Here is a 23,351-nt window from a genome sequence, read left to right as displayed (position 1 = left end):
TAACAAACTCAATGATTTAGTCCGTCTACTTTAGGTTAGTGGGAAAATGGGTCGCAGTTGGCTGGAATAAAATTGTAATAAACCCGTTTTTCAATAAAAAAAAAATGAACTATTTATGACTTTCCTTCATTATAAAAATAGAGTACCCATTTTCCTAAAAAAAATTATTTATCGGATAAAATAAAAATAAACCCATTTTTCAATAACATCCTAACTCTTTATGCCTTTCCTCTATTATAAGAACCGTGTACCCATTTTGTCATAAATAAATTTATTTATGGAATAAAAAAATTATTTATCAAAAATATAAAAATGAACCCGTTTCTCAATAAAATATCAGCTCTTTATGGCTTTACTCCCTTATAAGAAAAGAGTATCCATTTTGCCATAAATAAATTTATTTATCGGATAAAATAAAAATAAACTCTTTTTTCAATAAAAAACCAGTTCTTTATGACATTCTTCCATTATAAGAATATAGTACCCATTTTTCTAAAAAAAATATTATTTACCGAATAAAATAAAAATGAACCCGTTTTTCAATAAAATATCAACTCTTTATAGTTTTCCTCTATTATAAGAACAGAGTACCCATTTTTTCATAAATAAATTTATTTATCGAATGAAAAAAAATATTTTTTAATAAAACATCAATTTTTTATGGCTTTCCTCCATTTACTACAACAAAAAAGGGTATTAGTGACAACAACTTTAGCAAGAAGTAGAAAACTTGACACTATTAAGAGGCTTATAGCAAGGAAAAGGACAATGCCTCACCAAAAATTGGCGCCATCACATACTCTGCGAGGGCAAAGACTTTTCTCGCTTAAAATTCTCACCAAAATGAGTGCGGGAAAGTTTCCCTCCAAATACTGATTCTAGTGGGCCAAAGTTTATGTTATTGGTGAGAAATTATGGGTGCTCTTTTGTGAAAATTTCAAAATTTTGCTCCCTTTCAATTTTTACCAGAGCTGCGCATTGAAAATTTTTTAACCATTCCAGGCACAGCACTTGTTAAGCGCAGCACCACATGAATTCCAAGCCTTCTATACTTGCAAGGCTACTTTCCCAAATATATTGTTCTCAATCAGAGCCTTCGAAAGTTCAATCGCAACCTCCCCTGCACCTTTCTCCTTCTATCTCTCTTTCCCTCTCTATCAATTTTCAGTTTTCCGTAGACATATGGTTCCCCTCTTCCTCTCTAGCATCCAGATCTGAATTTATACAATCATGGACACACTTTAAAGACCCTTCCGATGCAATGGCAGACTTCAAGAAAAAGCGATGGTGTAGGTTTTTTAAGCAGATATGTTATTTTCATCTCTGTTTTGTCAATTGCCTTTTTCTTGCATTTTTGGTCAATTTAACAATCGCAAGATAAACTTTTTAAAATTGTAGGCTTCTACTTTAGTGGATTAGAGTGAATGGGCATCTCAGTTGGAGTAGAGAAAGGGGTCTTACTGGAAGGCAAAGTGAAAATGGCCCGTCAAAATTTCAGATCTGAGATTTCAGGTAGTCTCCAACATATTTTCATCCTAGAATTCTTCCTTCCACGATTTGATTTTCCCCTGCTTTGTCGTATTGTTCAATCTCCTCTCTTTACCACTCTCACTTCCATTCCTCCGTACCTCTCATTGCCCAGCCCTAATTGTCCCCTTTTGTTGTCCCAAACCCCCTATATCTTACACAATTTTTGAATGCTAAACACTGATTATGACATGTTTTAATATTTAAGCCTTATTTTTTCGGTGACTTAACTGAAATTTTGGATGATTTTCTACTCCGGTTGGTGATTAGGATTGATGGTGTAGGTGATTTTGCTTGTCTTTGGACTGGTTTGTGGTGGTTCATCATTATCTATTGTTTTGTGTTTCGTTGTTGTAGGACCATTCGTGAAGCATATTTTTTCCCTTCCTTTGGACTAATTCTAATGCTTTCATTGCGTTGCATGTGATTCTCTTAGGTGATACCTTCTTCTCCTCCTGAATGTTTGTGCAAGTTTTAATGCATTTGGTCTTTTGCCTTTTTGATGATTTAATTTTGTTGTTTATTTCTTAACTAAAGATCTAGTAAATAGAATATAGTTTTCTTTTAAGTGAACATACTGGACAAAAATAATAAGGATTAGAAAAAAAGGATCTCATTGGCTATTTGCACCTTGGAAGCCTTGTTGGCAGTAAAAGCTAATTCCTTTTTTCAAGTTCATTTCATGCTTTCCAAGTCCGAATGTTACACTTTCTTAGCTACTTCTCAATTTTGAATGAGCTGCAATGGGTGAATGCATTAACTATTTTTGTGTTAAAGGAAACAGCCTTGGCGTTACTTTACAATTGGTTTCATGTCAATTGGGGTCATAATGATTTCTTCATCTTAAGTACATGCTACCAACTTGTAGTTTGAAATTCAGTTCACATTTTGTACTTGTGGTTAATAAAAGTGATCCTTAGCATTTCTTTTAAAGTCCCTCATTTTCATTTCTTTTCATGCAACAATATGAGGATCAATGTCTTAGTTGATATATGTAGGCTAATGCAGGTTTAATTTATCTAACTACCAATGTAAATTTCAGTTTAATAATTTTTTTTTTCATTGGACTCTGTAGGTTGACGGTGGATTGTAGTAAACCTGGCTATGAAACTCTTACAAGCTACTTCGATTATGAACTTCACCAATTAATGCAAACATGATACTCATTGTATATCGGCACAGGGTCTATCTTAGCATTTGTTATCCCTGACAATTTTGATTGTACATATTAAAGCCTAATTAGGATTTGATTTGAGTATCTTTGTGCTTTGTACTGTTGATAGTATTGGTTGTAATATATTGTTGCTCGTTTTGTATTTGTAATGACAAATTGGTTTGTTATTTCGTATAAAATTTTTGCTATATCTCAATATTGACATTAATGATGCCTCTTGCTAAAAAAATGATTGAAAAAGAAAAGTAGCAACTACAGTCACAAAGCTGCTTTTGGCAACTTTCTTGCAAGAAAATCATTTAGTTGCATTTGATCGTCTTTGGTAAGGGGTCGATGGTTTCTAATTAAAGAAGTTACTTGTTTATGATAAAATGGGCACTCTTTTCTTATAATGGAGAAAAGTCATAAAGAGTTGGTGTTTTATTGAAAATTGAGTTTATTTTTATTTTATCCAATAAACAAATTCCTTTTTGCTTTCACAATGGGTACTATGTTCTTATAATAGAGGAAAGTCATAAAGAACTGGTGTTTTATTAAAAAAATGGATTTTTTTTAAATAAATATGTTTATGAAAAAATGGATACTCTGTTCTTAAAATGGAGGAAAGTCATAAAGAGTTGGTATTTTATTAAAAAAACGGGTTTATTTTTTTATCTAATAAATAAATTTATTTGTGGGAAAATGAATACTCTATTCTTATAATGGAGAAAAACCAAAAAGAACTGGTCTTTTATGGGAAAGTGATACTTTATACAAAGTGACAGGGATTTGGTTTATGAAATAATCCCAAATAAAAATTTAGAATGAATTTATTTGTTTTGAAAGTTATATAACGGTCGTTAAAACTCCAGAGATTGGCAAAAAAATTTTGGGGTTGTAGAAAGGTAGAGCGAAGAAGGAGAAGAATTGAGTTTTTTGTCCGTTGCAATTGTTCCATTAAAAATGGCTCTATTCGGTTTTACCCATTTTTTGTTGGGTAAAATCATTGGGTCTAACGATCAATTCTTCATTTCCTGTCAATTAGATTTATTGCATCCTCAAGGTTTCGTAATTTTTGCCAATTAGGGACAATTGACGGGAAATGAAGAATTGATCGTTAGAACCAATGGTTTTACCTAACAAAAATGGATAAAATCGAATGGAGCCATTTTTAACGAAACAATTACAACGGACAAAAAGTTCAATTCTTCTCCTTCTTCTCTCTGCATTTCTCCAACCCAAAATTTTTTTGCCAATTTCTGGAGTTTTAACGACCGTTATACAACTTTCAAAACAAATAAATTCATTCTAAATTTTTATTTGAGATTATTTCATAAACCAAATCGTGGTCAATTTCTATAAAATATCACTTTTCCATAAAAAATCAAGAGAAAAATGCAGTTTTGGTACCTAAACTTTGACGCACAAGCAGTTTTAGTCCCCAAATTTTGGACGAAAACAAATTTGGTACCCGAACTTTCAAATTTTGAGCACATTAAATACCCTTGACGATTTTTTCCCAAATTGTTACCGGAAACATCCATGTGACTGTCAGGTGTCCGGCGAAAATGGAAAAAAAAAGGTCAAAATGCAGTTTTGGTACCTAAACTTTGACGCATGAGCGGTTTTAGTCCCCAAAATTTGGACAAAAACAAATTTGGTACTTGAACTTTCAAATTTTGAGTACATTAAGTACCCTTGATGATTTTTTTCCAAATTGTTACCAAAAAAATCTATATGACAGTCACGTGTCAAGCCATAATTGTATTTAAAAAAAGGCCAAAAAATGTCAAATGCCATTATAATACTAAGTATGAAATTTAAGGACTAATAGCGTAATAAAGAAAAAATCCAAGGGCTAAATAACATCACATAAGTCAACAAAACCCAAGAACCGATACAAATGAGCTCCAATTCTAGGACATTAATCTAAGAATCAAGTCACAAAATTTGTCTGGAATTGGAGCTCATTTGTATCAGTTCTTGGGTTTTGTTGACTCATGTGTTGTTATTTAGTCCTTGAATTTTTTTTTATTACGCTATTAGTCCTTAAATTTAATACTTAGTATTATAATGGCATTTGACATTTTTTGGGCCTTTTTTTATACAATTGTGGCCGGACACGTGACTGTCATATGGCTTTTTTCGATAATAATTTGAGAAAAAATCATCAAGGGTATTTAATGTGTTCAAAATTTGAAAGTTCGAGTACCAAATTTGTTTTCGTCAAAAATTTGGGGATTAAAACCGCTTGTGCGTCAAAGTTTAGGTACCAAAACTGCATTTTTGGCCTTTTTTAATTCCATTTCGGCCGGACATGTGACTATCACATGGCTTTTTCCGGTAATAATTTGGAAAAAAATCGTCAAGGGTACTTAATGTGCTCAAAATTTGAAAGTTCGGGTACCAAATTTGTTTTCGTCCAAAATTTGGGGACTAAAACCGCTCGTGCGTCAAAGTTTCGGTACCAAAACTGCATTTTTCTCAAAAATCAACTCTTTATGGTTTTCCTCCATTATAAGAACAGAGTACCCATTTTTTCATAAATAAATTTATTTATCGGATAAAATTAAAATAAATTCATTTTCTAATAAAAGATCAGCTCTTTATGGCTTTGCTCCATTATAAGAACAGAGTATCCATTTTTTTCATAAATAAATTTATTTATTAGATAAAATAAAAATAAATTCATTTTTCAATAAAACACCAACTCTTTATGACTTTCCTCCATTTTAAGAATAGAGTACCCATTTTCCCATAAACAAATTTATTTTTCGGATAAAATAAAAATAAAATCATTTTTCAATAAAACACCAACTCTTTATGACTTTCCTTCATCAAAAGAACATAGTACCCATTTTTCTATAAATAAATTTATTTATCGAATAAAATAAAAATAAACCCGTTCTCCAATAAAATACCAGTTCTTTATGACTTTCCTCCATTATAAGAACAAAGTACCATTTATAGGTAAAATTGTTGGTTCTAACGATTAATTTTTCATTTCTCGGCAATTGTCCTTAATTGGCTAAAATTACGAAACCTTGAGGATGCAATATGTTTGGGGTGAAATTTTGAGGATGAAATTGGCCAACTACCCAAACTTTGAGGATGAAAAGTGCATTTTTTCCTATAAGATATTTAATCAAATATTATTTCTTGTCTTAATTTTAGTTATGACTGTACTACATATTTATTAAATAGACATACCTTTATAATTAAAGTTAATATTTGATATTTTAGAATGTCATATATTTAAATAGATGAAAATTATTTTGAATATAACATATTAAAATAATTTTATTTGTCAATCATTTTGGCCCCTCCTCCAAGGAAAAAATCTTGGCTTCGTCACTGCTTAGGAGGAAATTGGGGTCTATTGCTAATAAAAAATTGTGAAAATTTACCTTTATATCCTAATTATTTAAAAAAATCTAATGAACAAATTTTGCCAAAAAAACATTGTTTCTTACCAACAAATTAAGTAACTAATAAAATCACCTGTAATGTTGCTTTAACATATTTAATTTATGTTAAATACAAATTTTACCAGTTTCTCTTTCGTAAAAATATAAGTGTAACACTTTTTCAATTTTAGTTACAAACATTTATGTATTTTACATAAATGTAGTGATTCAGAATAAAATGCCCATAAATAGCTAGTATTTTGTTGATGTAATGCAAAAAATTCATAAAGAGCTGGTATGTTATGGGCGCAATCTTTTTTGCTTTCACATATTTAAAATTTGTTAAATGCAAAATCTACCAGTTTCCCTTTCGTAAAAATATAAGTATAATATTTTTTCAATTTTAGTTACAAACATTTATGTATTTTACATAAATATAATGATTCAGAATAAAATACCTATAAATAGTTAGTATTTTGTTGATGTAATGCAAAAAACTCATAAAGAACTGGTATGTTATGGGCAAATTTTTTTTTACTTTCACATACTTAAAATTTGTTAAATGCAATATCTACCAGTTTCCTTTTCGTAAAAATATAAGTATAATACTTTTTCAATTTTAGTTACAAACATTTATGTATTTTACATAAATATAATGATTTAGAGTAAAATACCCATAAATAGTTAGTATTTTGTTGACGTAATGCAAAAAACTCATAAAGAGCTGGTATGTTATGGGTAAAAACTTTTTTACTTTCACATATTTAAAATTTGTTAAATACAAAATTTACTAGTTTCCCTTTCGTAAAAATATTAGTGTAAAACTTTTTTAATTTTAGTTACAAACATTTATGTATTTTACATAAATCTAATGATTCAGAGCAAAATACCCATAAATAGTTAGTATTTGGTTGATGTAATGCAAAAAACTCATAAAGAGCTGGTATGTTATGGGCAATATGCTTTTTACTTTCACAAAAATCAGTTTATGTTAAATACAAGACAACTAATTTTCCTTTCGTAAAAACATTAGTGTGACAGTTTTTCAATTTTAGTTACAAATATTTATGTATTTTATATAAATGTAATGATTCAGAATAAAATGTCCATAAATAGATAGTATTTTGTTGATGTAATACCCATAATCGAGAGAATCAATTGGAATTCATTGTTTCTCAGCCTTGTACGCTTTATGTAAAGTAGAGATATTTGTATTCAATTAAATGTGAAACAGACAACAATCTGTCTTCCCACGAATCCAATTTTCACAAATGTTAATATTTTACTAATATAATAATTAAAATCAATTTTAATAATTTAAATTTAGTAGGTTAGATAAAAGTTGTTAGAAAAGTGAGAAACCAAAAGAAAAATAACTCAAATTTATTAAAAGTCCAAAAAGGATTCAGTACTTCAGCTTTAGAAGTTCTCCAAATGACTATATATTAGAACGTCTATAATCAAAATAGATTAGATAATTAAAAAACTTAATATTTTAAATATTTATTTTCTTAAGTTTCATTTCTTAAAGGCTCTCAGCTCGTTATTCAATAATGATCATATGTTGCTTCAAAGCCAAGCATGACTGTGTTTAGTACTGCTTACGCTTCATTTTCAGTGTTTTATTTCTAGGCCCATTATATTTATGTTAATTCCGTGACACCCCAATACATTTCCAACTTCTACAGTACCCTACATTTCCAAACCGCGGTTATAAGTCACCACTTCCTTTTTTACAAACATTCCCTTCATGATCCCTACTTGTCAGGTTGCAGCGTGGTGGCCTCTGTGCCATATTCTTTACTTTCCACACCTATATTCGATTAGGTGAACACACTACAGAATTTACCTTAAATTTAATAAGTTCAGATATTAATATATTTAGACGCGTTTGATAATAAAAAATATAATATTTGAATTAATTAAATGACATTGAATTTTTTAGGCACAACTTGCACTAAAAAAAGGTGATAAATTATTCACTTATCATTTAATATGATATACTCTTAAATGTAACAGATTTAGTACTTAATAATTAATTCACTTAACGGATTCTAACTTTATATTTCAGATTTCAGGTTTTAGATTTCAATTTTAGCAAACGCATCATTAGTGTCATATTTTTTTTAAGAGGATCAATAATGGTTCATCACTTATTCATGTGATGACTCGAACCCATAAACCTCTTGATTACAGGTGAAGCATATTATCAATTAGGTCATGCTTCATTGTCACCTTCTTAGTATTATAAATTTGAAGATTTAGTTGTATCAAGAACCTACGCTTTCTATCCAATTCCTCTAGAAATGTATATTTCATTTTCCTCTTCTTTTGTTTGTTTTTAGTTGGGTGTAGCATCCTTCTTTTAAAACGAGGAACTTATCAATTTGAAAAAAAAAAGGAAAAAAAAAAGAGGAATAACAACCCTTACAAATGTGATATAGGATACATATTTATCATAGACGAACTTTACATGAGCACTGGTATATTCAGAATACAGCTCGTAGTGGATCATAATTTTGAGTACAGCTCCTGCTAATTTTGTCCACAATTCCCAGAGAAAATGTACAGTCAATTCTAGTGCTTTGTGTTGCTCGACTTTGGATGAATTGAGCTTGAGAATTGGACCTTCAATCTAGCACTTCCTTAATTTGCCATAAAAAATACAAATATTTTTTAAACTTCACAAGGTCACTATACCATAGCATACAGTAATGCAAGTTCAATATTTCACTGGTATGAGGGAGTTCTAGTGTTGTACTCCTGTAACTTCTGTAAGTTCATGAGGCAATGATTCAGGTTGCAAAAGCTCACCTGCTAACCAATTGACTTCCAATTTTTATCAGCATTCACAAAACATTTAATTATTCCGTAAGCTGACGGTTGTGCTGAAGGGTCAAACTCATGATTGTACATAAGGAGACAGTAGATTGACAAGTAACGACTATTGAGTTGCTAGTTGCTAGATATGCATCCTACAGATCAAGAAAAGACACGAATCAAGTGTAGTTAATGCCTTCTTGGGGTAACAACTTGCCCTTTACATCTCACTTTCTGAGCCGAGAGGGAAAAGAAAAAAGAAAAGAGAAGAAGGGACATGGACAATCAAATAAGAACAGTTATGGACAATTTAAGGCTTGTGAGGATAAAGGTGAACTGGAAGTCCATGAGCCGGTCTTGTGTATGGATAATGTAGTACTTTCTCATCAGGAATTTGTTTTTCCCATCTATACTTGTTCACCACATTATGCAGAAAAATGAGTATTGCAAGTCTTGCATACTCGGTTCCAGGGCACATATGTGCTCCACCCCCAAATGGGACAAAAGTGTAAGAAGCTGGACCATCACCTTGAAATCTTGATGGATCAAACTTATCAGGGTCAGGAAAGTATTCAGGGTTTTTGTGTGTGGCGTGTGCGATCCAATGAATCTGCAGAAGTGAAACAAAATGACATGTCTGAGATTTCTGTTGATCAAGTACCATGCTTGAGATTTTGGAGCGCAGAAGCAGAATGTACCTTCCATCCTTTTGGAATTGTATATCCTGCATAGTTGAAGTCAGTGATAGCTTCTTTGAATGCCCCATGTACTGGTGGTTTTAGTCTCAAAACTTCGCATGCAACTTGCCATGAATACTTCATCTTCTTCAAATCATCCCAACATAATATGTTATTTGGCTCCTTTAGATCTGCAATTTCTTTTTGCTCTTTCCCCAGAATATGTAAGAAATATTAGAATGTAGGAAGCACCTGACTTAACGATTATCAATTCTAAAACTGGGAAGAAGGAAAAGGAAAAAAATGTTTCTCAGTTACTTCCTATACATATACTTTAGCTTACATATTTCATCATTTGCAATCTTCAGTAAGTAGTTATCCAGTAATATATCATATTATAAGCATTAACTTGTGCAGGGGGCATCTTTGCTTATGCTGACTACCATTGCTTATCTTGCATCTAGTAGTATAAGTCTTGATTTTGGAAAATTACCAACAACAATTCTAAACTGGAACCAAGATGCTTCTGGGGTAATGTATCTTTATCTCTATTACGCCTGTATCTCTGGTTCTATTGGCTTTTTAAATGTCTGAGCTACCATTGATTGCCATTCTACTTCTATTAAATCATTTATTTCAGTTGAATTAATGCAAATCAGGAAGCTCTACCAACTAGTTACTATTATGAACATATTCAAAACATGACCAGATTAAACACATAAACAGCTGTATTGGTCTTACCTCGTAGGACCGAGTTATAAACATCAGGAAACTCTGTAAGATACATCATGATGTTAGTAATTGTGTTGTGAACGGTTGTGTAGGAACCTTGCAATAAACCTACTAAAATGCAAGCTATGTCGGCTTCGCTGTAAAACTGGCCACCATCATCTGTTGCTAAAAGCATGTGTGACACGAAGTCCTTTGCTGAAGATGAACTATGCACCGAAAGATCAATCTTTCTTTGCCTAATCATTGACTCAAACTCTTCCCGCATCAGCTTCGATGTTTTGATGGCACGATTCAAAGCTGTTCCTGGAAAATTTAAGGGCATTGAATGAAGACCAGTTGCTATCTCTTCTATACCCTTTTCAAGCTCATCAATCTTTCCCTGATTGTCGATGCCTAAGAATGTAATGCATGCCAATTTGAATATGTACGTTTTCGCCATATCACCAATCTTCACTAGTTTGCACTCGGCATAGATCTGCAAATGCTGCTTCATTATTGCATCCATGACACCAACATATGCTCGTAAAACATCTTTCTTGAGAATGAAAGTCAGGAGTTTATGCAACGCTTTTGTGTGCTCAGTGTTAGGCTTATTATTTGACTTGGGAAAGAGCTTGTCAATTGTGCTTGGCCACCAATGCTTGACAAATTTATTCTCATTAGAGAACAGAAATTTGTTTCCCTCAGCATCACATAAGATAGCCATGGGGTAACCTATCAATGATGTCCTGAAAATCTTGGAGGAGTACTTGTTCCTCCGCTCTGTTACAAACTTTTCAAGGACACCCTGTTGAATTTTGGAGAAATACTCCAAAGTTTCACCTACAAGAGGCCAGCCTGTTCTGCCTGGTGGAAGCCTGGGGTTTTTAAAAGCAAATTTGCTGATTGCAACAAGAGATTTATCTCTCAGACTGAGCTTACAAATACACAGATATACAAAAAGAACCAGCGACAAAATAAGCAAAAAAATCTGTGATAATTCCATTGCCTTGATAGGATACTTGCTGATTCTTTGTGCTCCAAGATGAGAAACGTATATTAGATCATCAAAGAAGAGGGAAAGAAAAGAACCTCTCTAAGACCTGGAATGAAGTTTCTCACTGCAGATTAAAACCCTTGTATGATAAATCTTGGAAACGAAGAAAGATCCTAGCTGCATTCATGGTGGTTCCAGCTAACTTGTAGATGAACATATCACTGGAGGTTTCAAATCAGTGAAGTCAAAATAGATAACTGGAGATTTGAAAGACGTTGTTCTGTTTTTGAACTTCAAATCAGTCCACTCAAGTAGCCTGTTGCAGCCCCCCGGGCAGATCGACTGGTTTCCGTAGTCCCCTCTTTAGGGGCAGGTCACTGGATCGACCCCTGGGAGAGCTAACGCGCTGTGAACCTTGGGGCGGGGCTCTCACAGCCACAGGGAATTAGTCGGACCCAATGGTTCCGGACACCCCTGTGTCAAAAAAAAAAAAAAAAGAGTAGCCTGTTGCATTTGAGAAGAACCAAGAAAATGAACAAAACCAGACGTTGTGTTATTACAGTGACTATATTTGTTTCATCAAAGGCTCTAATTTCCGAGATGTGGAGAAATTAAATAATAGATTTATAAGTTTTAGATGTGCACTCTCCACATGGCTAGCAACATCTTGATGATCTCAAGATCTGAAAAAGTAATAAAAAAAAAGCTTGTTGACCAATATTTTTGTACTCTTTGTGTGAGGACCTAGTCTCACACCGAAAATGTAGCTAGCAAAGGAATTGTATAAAAATTTAAACCCATGGCTACTTAGTAACTTGGATAATTAATTTTTAAGCTCATGGTTCTGCTCAAAAGTTATTTGGATCGATTCTCAGGTCTAAAGTGTTACAGTTGATAGAGAGCAAACATATCAGCCACTCGTATGTTATGATTTTGACTACATAAGAGAGTGTAAAGATTGGACGAATTTTACAAGGGCATAACTTAGATTAATCATTTTGAACTCGTAGTTCTGCTCAAAAGTTATTTGGATCAACCCTTGAATATAAGGTGTTAACACTTTTCTCTGCAATGGTTAATTAGCGTTACTTCCATCTACGTATTGGATGAGGTTCCTTGCACACTGTTAGCTAGGCAAGATTCATCTTAAAGAACACTTTAAGAAAATAAAATTAGAAGAGTGAAGTTGACTTATTCTTGGGGGCTATTGGATGTTAATTGAGGTTACTTCCACTGTTAAGTACTGACGTAAATTTACAAGAAGTACAAGGATTAATAACACACCCATCTATCCTATCATCTACAAGGTTGCTTCATGAAATGGTGGTCAGCAATTCTGGAAGCTCAGGAAAGCAGAGGAGATGCAGATCAGGTGAATGCAACCATCAACATCCTCTGGCAGATTTGGAAAGCTAGGAATGATAGAGAATTTAACCAAAAGGAAAGAGAGTTTGAGAAGGCTCTAAAAGAATGGGTGGAGTTTGATGATGCTAACAAAGGAAAGGAACCAAGGAAGATCACTCAGGAAACAGAAGTACAACAGTGGACTGATCAACATCAGAACGAAGGAGGCATGAGGATGCTACTCAAGATTCATACCCAACAAGATCAAAGTCAGTCTATACTGGGAATAGGAATCACAGCAACTGATAACTTTGGTCAAGTACAAGCAGCCTAGGCACTCAGAGAAAGAATGTCGGGGGATCCATTACAAGATCAAGCAGAAGCTGTGAGACTAGCTTTACTAAAAGCTGCCAACCAAGGCTGGAGGCACATCAAAGTAGAGCTGGACAACAGAAGACTGGTGGAATCTATAATGGATTCAAGATAAAACAATTGGCGGGTTTCTACTCTTATTGAGGACATTCAGTCCATTTGTAATTTGTTTCATCAGTGCTCTTTCTCTTTTGCTAATTCGGGGAAAGTAGATAGTATTAAGCTGAGCATGCATGCTCTTAACATTTGAGTAGATGAAGAATGGGTTAATCGCACTCTTAGATGCTAATGCATCATTGACATATGTAGGACTGCTGTCCTTTTGTTTGAACCTTTGTCCAAATACTGTAAAGAGTTGAATATGAAATACAAAGCTATCGTTTCGACAAAAAAAAAAAAAAGGACTGACAAAGTAAGGAAGATCTAAACAGTTTTTATTCTTCAACTTGATGTAGGAAAGATAGAAATCTGAACAACAGTCATACAGATAGAAAAAGCGAGCCAAAATGAAGTTAAAGACGGCAATCCATGCAAACTTTATAAGAAAACGAAGTAGAACAGCCTAAGGTTGGTGAGGATAGAGGCGAATGGGAAGTCCCTGAGCTGGCCTTGGAACTGGATAATGCAAAACTTCCTCATCAGGAATTAGCTTTTTCCATCTGAAGTGAGTCACAACATTATGCAGAAAAATGAGTATTGATACCCGTGCATACTCATTTCCAGGACACATACGAGCTCCGCCTCCAAATGGTACAAATGTAAATGGAGCCATGCCATCACCTTGAAACCGTGATGGATCGAACTTTTCAGGATCATGGAAGTACTCGGGGTTTTTGTGTGTTACATCAAAAATCCAGTGGATCTGTAAGCAAAGCACACTCATTTTGATATAACGTTTTGTAACCAAGAACTAAGATCAAGAATTAGGAGAGACGAATATTGAGTTTTACCTTTGAGCCTCTCGGGATGGTATATCCATCAAATACAAAATCAGTGATAGCCTCTCGAAAACTTCCAGTTCCTGGTGTATATATTCTCAACACTTCGAGTGCTACATCCCAAGTATGCTTCATTTTCCTTAAATCCTCCCAACTGAGTCTACCATTTTGTTCCTTAATAATGGCGATCTCCTTTTGTTCTTTATTGAGTATATGCAATATACATGGAGAATGCTAATTGGATTAGTTCTAGATCCAGAATTCAAAAAAAAAAAAAAAAAGTTCATTTGCTACTTCCTCAATAATAATATGCATAAAGCTAACTTCTTGTCATCGCATCACGTTACCAACCTGTGGGAAAAAGGGGAATGGATGCTGCAAAGGGTAGAAATTTGAGTCAAACCCTGGAATGTTTGAAGTATCTATTCTATTAGTACTATCTCTCTTACGTTCATCCATTGATACTTGACATCATCAAGCTATATCTGAAGCAGAATGTTCTGATAGAAAACTATATTTGAAGTATATATCTATTCTATTAGTAGTATATATTATCTGCTCATCCATAAATGCTTGAAACGAATCAAGTTATACCTGAAGCAGTTGTGCTGACAGAAATAAAGTAGTAATACCCTCGTGCTTCTAGTTACAACTCCTGACTGTAGGGAATCACCCAAATATGAAACTGATGGTTCAAAAGAGAGCATGAATCTACCATTTAAACAATTATAAACAAGAACCAAGTCAAATTCCATTTAAGTTTCCTTTTTCTATCTTTTTTCTGTTATCGACAGCAGTGTTGCAGGATGATCAGACAACATAGCAAACTGATCGCTAAATTTGTGGATGCTTGGCTAGTCAGGTAATTTCCTCTATTTAGGTACTCATCCAACTGTCTTTCTGGTCAAAGACAATAATTCTTCCCACTGAGCATCATTCTAGCTGACATTAGGTTTCTTCCTTTGATCGTTTGGTTATTATAGAACATCCAGATCAGGCTATTTGAAGCACTAAGTAATTAGTTCTTGAACATACCTTTTAAGACAGAAGTATATATGTCAGGAAGCTCAGAAAGATACTTCATGATAATTGTGATAGTGCTATGAATAGTTGTATAGCCGGCTTGCACCAAACCTACTAAATGGCTAGCAATATCTCCATCACTGAAGAGTTGACCATTATCATCTCTTGCCAAAACCATGTGTGACACGAAATCCTTTGCCGAAGATGGACCATACTCTGAAACATCACTTCTTCTTTGTCTGATAAGTGCTTCCACCTCTTTACGCATAAGCTTTGATGCTTTAATGGCACGATTCAAAGCTGTTCCTGGCAAATTAAATGGCATGGAATGAATACCTGTTCCTACATCTTCTGTACCCTTCGCAAGTTCGTCAATTTTCTCTGGATCATCAAGGCCTAAGAATATATTACATGCCAATGTTAACAAGTACTTCTTTGCCTTTTCACCCACATTCACTTCTTCACAGTTCCATTCTGTCTGCAAATGTTTCTTCATTACAGCATCCATAATTCCAACATATTCTCGAAGCACATCTGTCTTGAGAATGAATGGAAGCAGTTTCCTTAACCTATTTGAATGTTCACTGCTAGGTCTATGATCAGACTTGGGAAAAATCTTGTCCATTGTGCTCGGCCACCAAACCTGGACCAATTTCCTTTCATTGGAAAACAGAAATTTGTTTCCCTCAGCACTACATAGTATAACCATGGGCTGTCCAATCAATGATGTCCTGAAAACCTTGGACGAATACTTGTTCATCCGATCTTTGACAAACTGGTAAGGAACACCTTGTCGAATTTTGGTGAAGTATTCCAGACTTTCACCTAGTAAAGGCCAACCTGTTCTCCCTGGTGGAAGCCTTTGGTTTTGACAAGAAGAATTGCTGTTCGCAATGGCCAACTTTTTCCTCAGCCAAAGCTTGGGAAAACACAGATATGCGAAAGGAACGAGGAATAAAAGAAACAACAGACTGTATGATAATCCCATCATTGTGAGTGTTATTTGCTACCTTAATGTGAATAGGAGATGATGCAGCAAAATTTGCATTCTGCAGCAAGGCCCATCTCCCATAGCGGTCTTATATATTAACCATGTCTCCAAAATTCTATAAAAAAACAAAATAAATAAATAATTGCTGGTTGACCTTAACCCCGTTTCTGCTAAGATTAGTCCTAATTCGAGTATTAGTAGTTTGCAGTGAGATCAGTGATGATATTAAATAACCAATGGAAGCACGTTGATGAACAAGAAAACATAAGAAAAAATCAATTTCCATAAGGCAATTGAATCGCAACGGATCTTCTGTCCCACACTCTGTGTCATTCTCTGTCCCACTTTTTATTATATTGCTATTTCTCCTTCATAAACATCATGTTTTAGTTCTTTTTTGTTTCCTTATAATTCAATAACTATTAATTCAGTAAAAAATAAATACTACAGCTTCAAAAAAGCAATATATAATAGAAAATTAAAAAATACAGCAGAAAATGCATAAAAAATCATTTTTTATGCATTTTGATTTTTTGAGTTTGTTAAATTTTGTGTATTACTGAATTAATAGTTATTGGATCTTAAAGAAACAAAAAAGAACTAAAACATGATATTTATGAAGGAGAAATAGCAATATAATAAAAAATAAAACAGAGAATGACACAGAAAATCCGTTAGCGCAATTGAATTCATCTTTTGACTACCGGCGGCTATGATTTAAACTATAAGACAATCTTGCTTCCTTCGCTCAGATACATGCACGATACTTTTTGTCAAGACATTAGATCAATATCTGCAGAAAGGAACTAAGTCAAACAATTTGAAGTGGCATTTCTCATTGATAACTAGGTATATTTGCCATATTCACAAGAAAGTAACTCTTTAGTTGATGAGCAAGACTACAATTGAAATATATGCCCAAACGTGACCGTAAAGAATCTTTAATTTCATTGGATCAAGTTGGTAATCAAGTCAGTTTGACTATTGTTTCATTGAATTGTGTCATAGTCTTTACTTTAATTATCTGTGCATTAAAGATTTTGGGATGGCAGACTTCAAATATAAGACTCCTACATAATGGTTAGACTAAGCATAAGGCTTTCTTCCTGTCTTAAAATATGTAAGTACCGTTGACCAATTCAGCATTGGACGGCAGCCAATTAATTGTGGTTTCTGTATCTTTGGGTTTTAGATGTGGAACTTATTAACACATTAAAAAGAAGTAGAATGAGTTTTGGCGATAGGTAGTGTAAGTGTGTAAGCATATTTTGATCTTAATTTTTATTATACTTAAATTATCCTGATCTCTTTTAATTAGAGTTATTGCATTTCAATTATGAAACTAATAAGAAAAATAAAAATTTTCAATAAATTACATCTCAATAATTTTGGTAATTAAAATTAAAAACTGCCCGTTTACAACTATATTCACCAATTATTTTCCTAATCTCCAATTAATTATTGTATGTGTTAAAATTATCTCCAATTATTATATTGCTAAGTGTGATAATTAAATTTAACTATCTTTTATATACATATTGGTTTAGAAGGAAATCATGATTAATAAGAAGACAATAGGCTATAAACAGTTAATGAGAAAACAACAGGTTAAATTGATGATTAAATTCACTATATTATCTCCAAAGAAATTATTGACAATTATATATATATATATATATATATATATATATATATATAAAAGCAGAAAAGGTTTACATTTTAGAACAGCACACGAGGAAACTCGAAAGGATTCTGCATCTCCAGGGTAATCGTTCCTTGTAAGGATGCGTATCCAGTTTGTAGTATGCCTACCATATCGCTGGCAATGTCTTCGTGACTGAATAATTGACCATCAGCGTCAGCCTCTGTACAGTATTACCATGCATGCTAACAAGGCGTACCTAATGTTTTTGAATTGGTGAATGGTGAAACACCTAAAACTTAACCATGGAACAGCTGCAGTTAATTAGGAGGGTTCCCACCACTGCTCTATCAATTATTCGATTTTTGGCCCCTCTCCCCCCCCCCCCCCCCCTTTAAAAAAAAAGAGAAACAAAAAAGGTTCATGAAAGTGGTTGTGGTAAATAGTCTTGAAAAGCTACTTGTTCAATTTTGCTCACAATATTTGTAATCTTTTAGTACATAATAACCAAAAGATATTTTTTGTTTTTCCTTTAAAGTGAGTAGCTATATATATATATATATATATATATTTGACCTTTCCATTCTATTCTACGTCCTTTATGTCCCAACTATGATTCAAATTTAGAACTTGATAGCAATGAGAATTTTAAAAGTAGTCCCTACACACCAAAAAATCCACAGCTATAAGCGAGCAGGTATCATTATTGGTCATAGTCTTGATGAGAAAAATGTAGTTTTGGCATCCAAACTTATACAGATGAGTAGTTTTAGTTCCCAAATTTTGGACCAAAACAAATTTGGTACCCAATCTTTCAACTATTGAGCAAATTTAATACCCTTGACGGATTTTTTCCAAATTGCTACTAGAAAAAGTCACATGATAGTCATATGTCCAGCAATTATTGTCTTAAAAAATACCTAAAAAATGTAAAATTTCCTTCTAACACTAAGTGTCATGTACTAAGTACTAAGTTTAAGAACTAATAATTTTATTAAGTAAAATATCCTTGTAACACTAAATACTAAGTTTAAGAACTAATAATTTTATTAAAAGGATATTTTACATTTTTTGACATTTTTTTATATAATCGTTGTTGGACATGTAACTATCATGTGACTTTTTCTGGTAGTAATTTGGGAAAAAAATCGCCAAGGATATTAAATGTGCTCAAAAATTTTAATAGTTTGGGTACTAGATTTTTTTTCGTCGAAATTTGGAGACTAAAAGTGCCAAGTTTGGGTCCCAAAAGTGCATTTTTCTCTAGTTTTGATTGTCAAGTTTGGTACGTGTCTACCTGAAAACAGTCGGTGTTGTCAGAGTCTTTCCTCCGCCTTCGTCATTTGCTTTTGGCTTTCTTTCATGCTTTACTTTGTATGATTTACCTTTTTTTTTCTTTTGGCTGCCGGTAAAGGTAAATGTAATTTTAGGAGCATTTCAGGAAACATACAAGCAAAAACCTTTGGAGCTAGCTGGCTAACTCGTACAACGCTCACTTGAAATAAGGATTAATATTTTATACATCCAAAAAACTAACAAATTTGAATATATGTCACATATATCTGATTAAAATTCATATTATGTGATATGATTTAAATTTATTAGTGTAGAAAAAATTATACATTGATAATGTATAAAAAAATTATCCTTAAAATAATAATATTATTATTAACATTGAGGAGTTACAAGTAAGTCGAAGATTGATGCCACACCCCAAAAAAGGGAAAACAATAATTGTGATAGCACCATGTGGATGGTTGACCTATGCGGGGGGTGCATGGATAAGCTCGCTCATAATTTCCATCAGTAAATCAAACTACTTGTTGGTAGAAAATGGGGATAATTTTAGAAACCTCCCCTGAGATTTCTGATAATTTCACAGAGCTTTCCTAGAGTTTGAAAAATTATATATACTTTTTTTATTATTTAAAATGATAATACTACCCTTAAATATTTTAATGAAATTCCCTTATTTGGTATACTTATACTTAGAATGACTTTTAAAATTGTTTTTTCATTCTTTTTCCTTCTTATTCCTTTTTATTTCAATTTTTTGTCAATAAAACTATAGAACTATCACTATTATCTCTAGTTTCTATTGTAACTAAATATCGAACTAGTGATTTTTTTTATGAGTTAACTTTATACGTAATCCAATGTTTTTTACTAATCTTTGTTTTCTATTTTTTAGTATTAAAATTAACAATAAATCAAAAAGAAATTGCCCAAAACCAATACCAAATTATGATAATCCCATTACTCGAAAAATTCATAAACTCTGAATCAATTATTTCAACGTTTTATTTTCTATCTTATAAATCTAAATTCATAATAAAATACTATAAAAAATATCGTATCATAGTGATAAAATTATTATTATAATTGTTTATCAAATAGTAGGTATGAACATGAAAAATTCGATACCTTTTTCTTATAATTACATTAAATAATTTTATAATTCTATAGGGAAGTAAATTAAAACTCATTACACAAGGATATTTTTTGGATATTTATTTAAAAATTTGACCAATTCAATATTATTTTAAGTTTTGTTACTAAAACTATCAAATCAAGGAAGGTATGTGTAATTTTTTAAATCTTAGAGGAGCTCAGTGAAATTGTTAGAAACCTCCTGAAATTATCCCTAGAAACACCTTACGTAATGACTAGAGCCGTGCTTTTGTGGGAATTGGGAATATGTCAATGATGGGGTAATGCCTACTGTCTAATTCAGCCATTTATCAGTATATTGCTGCCTGCGTCCTTTCCCCACATCCCTAATCTGCCTTCCCCACCCACCCCACAAAACCCCAAAAGGAAAGAAAAAATTTCCCATTTCTTGATCAGATCCACCCATCGTCACCGACTGCCTTCCTCATCAACCATGGCTGAGAAGGTAAGCCAATTCTCTTGCTAGCTTTCCAAACCATCCCTCAAATGTTGGTGATATTATTGTTTTGCATCTTTTTTTCCCCCCCTTTTTAGTCTTTGCTCAGTTAGTGGCTTTATTTCGTACGGACAAGAATTTGAGTTTTTTTTTTTTTTTTTGTTTTTTGGGGGTGATGCTCAATTTTTTTGGACAAGAGAAATCAGAGACCATGTATATGATGAGAAGCGAGATCTGGTGACCATCCCCGTGGTGTGCTGTAGCCCGGAGAAAATCCGCGACAAATTATGGGTGACCAAGGCATTAAGATCATGGAGCCAGATAAGATCAGGCCGCCCGAGAAACCTGAGGAGGCCGAGAAGCCCAAGCGGCCGGAGAAGCCTGAGGAGACCCAAAAACCCTCAGTTATAGTAATTGAAAAGTCGAAGATGCCCTGGGTGCCCCCAGGCGACGACCGCTTGCCCCGCGTCGAGGACGATGGGAAAGTCAAATACTTTCCTTAGTTGTTTACAAATTAGTGAATTACTGCAAATATTTTCCTTAGTTGTAGAAATTTACTTGGAAATATTAATGCGAATTACTTACAGCCCAGTATCATAGACTAAAGTCAGCTTGAGAAACACAACAGCCTGCTTCATCTCCATAAGATAACATTATATGACCTTCACACAGAATATTTGGAAGTCTTTTCATCATAAGCATATTAGAGGGGACGAAGGAAACATATAATGGTCTAATCTTAGTCCTTAAAGAGGATAAAGGAGAACTGGAAGGCCCTGAGCAGGGCGGGGAATTGGATAATGCAAGATCTTCTCATTGGGAATCAGCTTTTCCCATCTGAACTTGGTCACCACATTATGCAGAAAAATGCATATGGCTAGCCTTGCATATTCATATCCAGGGCACATATGTGCTCCTCCCCCAAAGGGGACAAATGTACAAGAAGATGGACCATCCCCTTGGAACCTTGATGGATCAAACCTTTCAGGGTTAGGAAAGTATTCTGGGTTCATGTGCGTGGCATGTGCATTCCAGTGCATCTGCAGACATCAAACATAAATTTTTATCCGAGGCCGGTAATTGAAAACAAATTAATCTCAAGATTTACAAGGCAGAAGAATGTCAAATTTATTTACCATCCATCCTTGAGGGATTGCATATCCTCTATAGTCCACATCAGTAATGGCCTCTTTGAATCCCCCGAGTGCTGGTGATTTCAGTCTCAGAGCTTCACATGCAACATTCCATGAATACTTCATCTTCCTTAGATCCTCCCAACTGAGTCTGTCTTTTGATTTCTTTAGACGTGCAATTTCCTTTTGCTCTTTCCCCCATTCATGGAAAACATATTACTATTAGCAAAGATCTTTTAGCTTGAAAAATGTTTCAAACAAATGAAAACATATTCTTCTGTTGCACGAACAGGATTAGCTATTGATTTACCTCTTAAGACCAAGTTATAAACATCTGGATGCTCTGTTAAATACATCATGATGTTGGTGATTGTGTGGTGTAAGGTTCCATAGGCAGCCTGAAGCGCACCTAGTAAATGGCTAGCAATGTCTGCTTCATTAAACAACTGTCCATTGTCATCTGTAGCTTGAAGAGCGTGCGATATGAAGTCTTTTCCTGATGATGAATCCAGATTCCAGGCGGTCAATCTTTCTTTGCCTAATCATTTCCTCAAACTCTTCTCGCATCAGCTTTGATGCTTTAATGGCGCGACGGAAAGCTGATCCTGGAACATCTAAGGGTACTGAATGCATACCATCTGTTACCTCCTCTAACCAAGGAACAGCTGCAGTTAATTAGGAGGGTTCTCACCACTGTTCTATCAATTATTCGATTTTTGCCCCCTCATTCCCCCCCCCCCCCCCCCCCCCCCACCACAACCAAAAAAAAAAAAAACCAAAAGGTTCATGACAGTGGTTATGGTAAATGGTCTTGAAAATCTACTAGTTCAATTTTGCTCAGAATATTTGTAATCTTTTAGTACATAACAACCAAAAGATATTTTTGTTTTTCCTTTTAAGTGAGTAGCTCTATATATATATGTGTGTGTGTGTATTTGACCTTTCTACTCTATTCTACATCCTTCCCGTTCCAACTATGATTCAAATTTAGAACTTGATAGCGAAAAGAACTCTAAAAGCAGTCTCCACTCACCAAAAAATCCACAGCTATAAGCAAGCAGGTATCATTATTGGTCATAGTTTTGATGAGAAAAATACAGTTTTAGTACCCAAATTTTGACACATGAGTGATTTTAATTCCCAAATTTTGGACAAAAACAAATCTGGTATCAATCTTTCAACTATTGAGCAAATTTAGTACCCTTGATGGATTTTTTCTAAATTGCTACTAGAAAAAGTCACCTGATAGTCATATGTCTAGCAATTATTGTATAAAAAAATGCCAAAAAATATAAAATTTTCTTCGGACACTAAATGTCACGTAAAATATCATTTTGACACTAAGTGCTAAGTTTAAGAACTAATAATTTTATCAAATAAAATATCCTTCTAACACTAAGTACTAAGTTTAAGGACTAATAATCTTATCAAAAGAATATTTTACATTTTTTGGCATTTTTTTTTATATAATAGTTGTTGGACATGTAACTATCGCGTGACTCTTTCTGATAGCAATTTGGAAAAAAATCATCAAAGGTATTAAATGTGGTCAAAAGTTAAAAGTTTGAGTACCGGATTTATTTTTATCTGAAATTTGAGAACTAAAACTGCTCATTTATCAAAGTTTAGATACAAAAATTGCATTTTTATCTAGTTTTGATTGTCAAGTTTGGTACGTGTCAATTTGAAAACTGTCGGTGTTGTAACAGTGTTGCCTCCGCATTCGTCG

General features: G+C 33.5%; 4 protein-coding genes and 1 pseudogene across 4 annotated transcripts; all 5 read right to left on the bottom strand.

Annotated features, from left to right (window-relative positions):
- Nucleotides 1-9,217: 9,217 nt before the first annotated feature.
- On the bottom strand, nt 9,218-9,728 carry LOC113750672 (dammarenediol 12-hydroxylase-like). Its single transcript, XM_027294624.1, has 2 exons — nt 9,606-9,728; nt 9,218-9,517 (listed from the first exon to the last, which is right to left on the bottom strand). Exons 1-2 carry the CDS (start codon nt 9,726-9,728, stop codon nt 9,218-9,220), a joined length of 423 nt encoding a protein of 140 aa, XP_027150425.1.
- A 550-nt stretch (nt 9,729-10,278) lies between these two features.
- LOC113750671 (dammarenediol 12-hydroxylase-like) lies at nt 10,279-11,301 on the bottom strand. The gene has a single exon (XM_027294622.1). It carries the CDS (start codon nt 11,299-11,301, stop codon nt 10,279-10,281), a length of 1,023 nt encoding a protein of 340 aa, XP_027150423.1.
- Nucleotides 11,302-13,510: 2,209 nt separating this feature from the next.
- On the bottom strand, nt 13,511-15,034 carry LOC113748702 (dammarenediol 12-hydroxylase-like). Its single transcript, XM_027292236.1, has 3 exons — nt 14,982-15,034; nt 13,959-14,146; nt 13,511-13,870 (listed from the first exon to the last, which is right to left on the bottom strand). The coding sequence occupies exons 1-3, from the start codon at nt 15,028-15,030 to the stop codon at nt 13,571-13,573; spliced, it is 537 nt and encodes a 178-aa protein (XP_027148037.1). The 5' UTR covers nt 15,031-15,034; the 3' UTR covers nt 13,511-13,570.
- Nucleotides 15,035-15,046: 12 nt separating this feature from the next.
- LOC113750670 (dammarenediol 12-hydroxylase-like) lies at nt 15,047-15,957 on the bottom strand. Its single transcript, XM_027294621.1, has 2 exons — nt 15,139-15,957; nt 15,047-15,091 (listed from the first exon to the last, which is right to left on the bottom strand). Exons 1-2 carry the CDS (start codon nt 15,955-15,957, stop codon nt 15,047-15,049), a joined length of 864 nt encoding a protein of 287 aa, XP_027150422.1.
- A 4,701-nt stretch (nt 15,958-20,658) lies between these two features.
- Nucleotides 20,659-22,255, bottom strand: LOC113749987 (annotated as a pseudogene).
- Between the last annotated feature and the right edge of the window lie 1,096 nt (nt 22,256-23,351).

This window comes from Coffea eugenioides, chromosome 10 (genome assembly GCF_003713205.1).
Source record: "Coffea eugenioides isolate CCC68of chromosome 10, Ceug_1.0, whole genome shotgun sequence".
NCBI lineage: Eukaryota > Viridiplantae > Streptophyta > Magnoliopsida > Gentianales > Rubiaceae > Coffea > Coffea eugenioides.
The sequence above is the reverse complement of the archived record's forward strand: the minus strand, read 5'-3'. Positions and strand labels throughout refer to the sequence as shown.

Coding starts and splice junctions, on each gene's coding strand:
- LOC113748702 (XM_027292236.1), bottom strand. CDS start 15,030: ATGAAGTATCTTTCTGAGCTTCCTGACATATATACTTCTGTCTTAAAA. Junction 14,147..14,981: donor ATATACTTCTGTCTTAAAAG/GTATGTTCAAGA, acceptor TACTCAATAAAG/AACAAAAGGAGATCGCCATT. Junction 13,871..13,958: donor CCATCCCGAGAGGCTCAAAG/GTAAAACTCAAT, acceptor CTTTGCTTACAG/ATCCACTGGATTTTTGATGT.
- LOC113750671 (XM_027294622.1), bottom strand. CDS start 11,301: ATGGAATTATCACAGATTTTTTTGCTTATTTTGTCGCTGGTTCTTTTT.
- LOC113750672 (XM_027294624.1), bottom strand. CDS start 9,728: ATGAAGTATTCATGGCAAGTTGCATGCGAAGTTTTGAGACTAAAACCA. Junction 9,518..9,605: donor CAATTCCAAAAGGATGGAAG/GTACATTCTGCT, acceptor TCACTTCTGCAG/ATTCATTGGATCGCACACGC.
- LOC113750670 (XM_027294621.1), bottom strand. CDS start 15,957: ATGGGATTATCATACAGTCTGTTGTTTCTTTTATTCCTCGTTCCTTTC. Junction 15,092..15,138: donor TCGTGTCACACATGGTTTTG/GCAAGAGATGAT, acceptor AGATATTGCTAG/CCATTTAGTAGGTTTGGTGC.